This window comes from Acanthamoeba castellanii, assembly GCF_000313135.1.
Source record: "Acanthamoeba castellanii str. Neff unplaced genomic scaffold scf7180000084629, whole genome shotgun sequence".
NCBI lineage: Eukaryota > Discosea > Longamoebia > Acanthamoebidae > Acanthamoeba > Acanthamoeba castellanii.
The window spans coordinates 6620-11508 of record NW_004457462.1 but is presented as its reverse complement, the minus strand read 5'-3'; the positions used below and the strand labels follow the sequence as shown (position 1 = coordinate 11508).

Here is a 4889-nt window from a genome sequence, read left to right as displayed (position 1 = left end):
TGGACGTCAAGAAAGTGAAGAAGAAGAAGAAACAAGAAGGGGGGTTAGTGGCGAGTTAGTTTCCAGGAGGGCAGGGGACAAACCCGTTGTTGGCGGCGTAGTAGACGGGGGTCCAGTCTTCCTTCTCGCGGGCGTCGATGTTCGCGCCGAACTCGTCCACAAGCACCTTGACCAGGGCGAGATGGCCCGACCTGCTCGCGTAGTGCAGCGCCGTGCTGCGCTTGTTGAACTTGGCGTGCGAGAAGGCCTTGTTGACGTCGGCCCTGGGGGCCTTCATCAGCTCTCGCACCAGCCCTATGTCGCCCGCATCCCCCGCCAGCAGGAGGTCCATCCTCATCCCATAGTGTCTCCCCTTTGGCTCTGCTTCCATGTTTGTGTTGTGGTGTTTGAGGTATTGTAAAAATGAAAAGTACGCAGTACAAATACTGGCGCATTTCGAGTTCTTTCTGTTTCTCTGTTCGAAGAAATAATCCGAAGAATAAGTGGGTATCGTATCATAAAAGAGCATACCAAGATATTGTCCACTATCAAAGTGTCGTTTGGCCAAACTGCAGGTATGGGAGTTGTTGTATTAGAGGTAGTGCATCGGAGTTAAAAGAGAACCATCAAATATTGATGCTTGGGGGAAAGGGGATTGATAGGGAGTTGGCTTTTTGCTTTGTGGTGTATTAGATGTGGCACTTGGGTGCCCTGGCACACTTTGGCCAGGAAGCCCTCCTTGTTCCATCCCTTGAGGCTCATGTTGATGCTGATGGCTGCCTTGGACTTGTCCTGCCTCACCTCATTGAGCAGCTGTGCCTGGTTGAGGCCTTTGGTGCTGATTGACTTCTTGAGATTGGCCTGGGCAAACAACAGCTCTGGCTGGGTCTTGTCCTCAGTCTCAATGTGGTTAAGGGACCAGTATCCTTGGCTTGGCTGAGGACTGGTGGGGCTGGTAGTGCAAAATTTAAAACAGGTTGTCACCAGCTTTTTGCAGTGGCTTGTGTAGGATGCTCCTGGTGGATGTGGTGTTGCAGCCACCCTGGTGACTTGAAGGCATGTGTACACCCTTCTGTTGGGCAGAAGTGTTGATGAGTGGAGGAGGATGGTGAGCCATGACACAACACAACATGACACACACAGACTCAACAAAAAGAAGAAAACCTGTGTTCTGGATAGTGGTCAACTTGTACTTTTCTTGGGGTGCAAGCTCAAGCCCTAAGTGAGTAAACACATCTAGAAGGACCTTGCCACCTGATGAGGGTAAGCACACAACCACCTTCCCTCCAGAAATAGTGCCAAGGTGGGAGTACCTTCATTTCTCTCAAGGATGCCTGCATCAAAGAGACAGCCATACATCACAGTCCATTGCCACTCTTTTCACACTCTCTTGCAGGCTGAACCATTCAGGGATGCCAGCAGGATTGTGCAGAAGCCATGAAGGTACCACTCACACTCTGCCAGGTAGTGGTTGATCAGGGTGGCAAGTGCATCTAGTGCATCCTTGTCAGCAACAGGGTCAGCACATTTTGTCACCTTTGATGTGGGATGAAGGCAGTGTGCGTGGGACTGATTGGTGATGTGTGGAATGAAGCTCTTCATGTGGCCAGTGAAGGTCTCTGGACTCCTTGTGTGCCTCTTGACTCCTATCAAATTACCACAGTGAGCCACAAAAATGTGCATGTGGAGGGTGAAAAAGTACCAATCAAGAAATGGGCCTTGAGGTGGAACTGCTGCCACTTCTTGCCCCTCTGGGTGAACAGGCCATGCAATGCCAGTTGCTGCTTGTGGTGCATAGTGTCAATGTGTCACAGGTGGCTGGTGGCAGACATGCACACAAAGCCACCAGAGTGCTCAATGTCAGAGAAGAGGGTCTCTCAGCACAGGTGCAGCTCAATGGCCTCAGCTGGGGTTAGCAGTGCCAGGCCACAGTGGAGCTTGAGCTCAGCCTCACCCTTCAGCTGCTGCTCACAGCCCTCAATGACCAGACTGGGCTTGTTGAAGAGGTGGCCAACCTTCTCCTTGACACCACCCACAAGCCTCCATGGCAAGCTTGGCATCATCCAGTTTGTTCTTTGTGGCCATGTTGATGTGATTGTTAGAGAGTGACAATGAAGTTTTGTTGGTGGTGTGGCTGATGTTGTATGGTTAATGATGAATGCCCCCCACTTCCAGTCCCTTTATGACCACTGCACAGCTGTTCAAGCGGGGAGCCTTTCCCATGAAGGAACCTGGGAATATCTTGCACTCCCCAAGCAGTGCTGGGCCAGCTCCACACATGACCAGCCTAGATATTGCCAGCTCAGCAGAATTTTCGCGCCAAAAGGACATCAACAGCAAGGCCTACTGCGCGTTGGCCCCTTGGCACAGCTTCGTGTTCTTTTCGGTCATCGGGTACTGACTGGCAAGGGGATGGGCGGTGAGTGTGGTGGTTGATGGATACGGCCATACTGCGCAGAAAGCACCGCTTCCCATCCGAACAGCGAAGTTAAGCTGCGCCAGGCGGTGTTAGTACTGGGGTGGGCGACCACCCGGGAATCCACCGTGCCGTATCCTTTTCTTTTGCTGCTTCTGCTGCTTGTCCGCCTCTCCTCTATGGGCTTGTTGGCGACCTTTGCCTCCTCGCCTTTGGCGTTGCCTTTCTTCACGGAACTGCCATTTATTTTATTGGCTTTGCGCCAAATTTGTTTTTTCTTCAAAACTGAAAAAACGAAGAAGGCGATGGAGTCTGCCCGTAGCTCAGTTGAAGCTTACCTGCCGCCTGAGGTTTGCCCTTCCTTTATGGGTCGTTTGCCAACGCTATTAAATTTTTTTTGTGGGGTGCGGCAGGCGTGGGTGCATGTGCTTTCGTTTGTGGACGCCGAAAGCATTGCGAACCGTGTCAGTCTCGTTTCGCACGCCTTCCACGCGTTGGCCACCGAGCCGCAGCTCTGGCGCCGCCTCGTACTCCGCGACTTCCCCGCCTCCGCTTCCTCAGCAGACCCTACTGACAAGTGCAACCTGTACGAAGGCGAGCCCGATGGCTGGCGCAAGACCTTCTACGCCCACCGCTGGCTTCAGCGCTCGGTACACACAAACCAAAGCCAGCCTGGCCGTTCTCGCGGCCTAACGGCTCTGACCCGAATCGCTATTTGTGTCGCGGCTGGCGCGTGCAGAAGCGGCCCCGGTTCTGTGTTCTGGGCCACGTTGACTGCGGCAAGTCGACCCTCGTGGGTACGACGCCCCCAGCCAGCATGTGGCGTCAAACTGGGAGATGACGCGCGATTTGCGCGCGCGATCGCAGGGCGCATGCTGCTGGGTTTAGGGCAGATCACCCAGAAGGAAGTCGACCGGCATGGAGAAGCCGCCATGATGATAGGCAAGTCGTCGTTCAAGTACGCGTGGTGCTGCGACACCACTCTAGTCGAGCGAGAGCGTGGCATCAGTACGTGCCTTTACACTACCCACCACCTCGCAGCTCACATTGACGCGTTGGCGGGCACTGCTGTGGTGTGTGTCGTGTGGTGTGGTGTGTTGCATAATTTGCGTTGTGTGCTGTGTGCTGCGTGGTGCAGCGATCACATGGAAGGCAAAGCAGTGCAGGCTGACCAGTGGCCGTGAGATCGAAGTCGTGGACGTGCCGGGCCACCGCGATTTTAACAGGAGCGCGTTCATCGTACGTGCGCCGTGTCCCCACGTGAGAATGTTGGGGAGGGGCCACGCTGGCCAGCTCACCACCGACACATGGAATGCACCGACGCCGTGAACAGGCAGCGTCAATGGCTGATGTGGCGATGCTCGTGGTGGCCGCTGGCGTTGGCGAATTCGAAGCGGGCATCAACGAATCTGACTGGGGAGTCTTGGGCGGTATTAAGCACAACTCCCTCGCGACTCCTTATATACCGAGTGGTTGGGAGGGGGCTCTGTGCACACACTCTGGGCCGTGGTGATGAGTCTCACGCGACACGCAACGCGACACACACGACATACGACAAACCAGGCACCATTCAGCACCTGATGCTTGCAAAGAGCCTCGGCATGTCCAAGGTGATCGTGGTGGTCAACAAGATGGACTCCAGCGGCGTCAATTACAGCGAGCACCGCTTCACCGTACCTCCCTCAACCCTTCCGCTTCTCTCATGTCTCGCTTGCACAACTCACCGCTCGTCCGCGCGCTCTGACAGGAGATCAAGGACGAGGTGTTGCGCATCGCGAGCCGCGTGGGATTCAAGCCAGAAGGTACGCCGAAGTGGCGTGTGTGGCCAATTCACTTCATCACAGTGCTCTCTCAGCCGCCCTTGCCTTGGCTCATGCTCACACCGCACACGCACACACACGCGCAGACTTGGTGGTGGTGCCCATCTCGGCGTGGACCGGTGAGAATGTGGTGACCGCGCCGTCTTCGTTGTCCTGGTACAAGGGTCCCATGCTGTTCGAGGTCATGGAGCAGTCGGCGAGCGCCGTCACGGAGTCAGCGCCCGGCGAGGTGGCGGCGGCCAAGCGACCGGTGTTCGGTCCCGCGCGCATATCGGTCCTGCGACGAGCGAACAAGAGGTGCACCGGCGCCACGGACACGCAGAAGCAGGAGGAGGTGGTGGAGGCGCTGGTGCAGTCTGGAATGGTGCGCGAGGGCCAAGTCCTGGAGGCCGTCGTGGTGGCGCCCATCGCCACTGCCCGTCGCCACAGCCGTCGCGGGCACATCTTGCCAAAGCCGACCACCCTCGCTACCTTCACCGTGGTCAGCATTCAGCGCTTTGACAAGCCCAGGTACACACGCATGTGTGCATGTGCATGTTTCCTGTGGTGTTCGTGCAACTGCATCAGTGCTGCGTTGCTCATAATCGTGATTGCGCGCAGATCCAGCGCCGCGGCGGGCGAGTACGTCGGGCTGCGCTTGCGACTGGAGCACCTTTCCCCCGCAGCAGCGGGAG

General features: G+C 56.1%; 2 protein-coding genes and 1 pseudogene across 2 annotated transcripts; 1 reads left to right on the top strand and 2 right to left on the bottom strand.

Moving 5' to 3' along the window:
• Window positions 1-55: 55 nt before the first annotated feature.
• On the bottom strand, window positions 56-331 carry ACA1_083660 (ankyrin repeat-containing protein; the record flags this gene model as incomplete). Its single annotated transcript, XM_004340007.1, has 1 exon — window positions 56-331. One exon carries the CDS (start codon window positions 329-331, stop codon window positions 56-58), a length of 276 nt encoding a protein of 91 aa, XP_004340055.1.
• A 337-nt stretch (window positions 332-668) lies between these two features.
• Window positions 669-1775, bottom strand: ACA1_083650 (annotated as a pseudogene).
• Window positions 1776-2700: 925 nt separating this feature from the next.
• ACA1_083640 (elongation factor 1alpha) lies at window positions 2701-4774 on the top strand (the record flags this gene model as incomplete). The annotated part of the gene is made up of 9 exons (XM_004340006.1): window positions 2701-2745; window positions 2809-3045; window positions 3135-3192; window positions 3263-3403; window positions 3534-3634; window positions 3729-3825; window positions 3959-4068; window positions 4143-4197; window positions 4302-4774. Coding segments are annotated over 9 exons (1317 nt in total), but the record flags the coding sequence as incomplete, so codon positions are not given.
• Window positions 4775-4889: the final 115 nt, after the last annotated feature.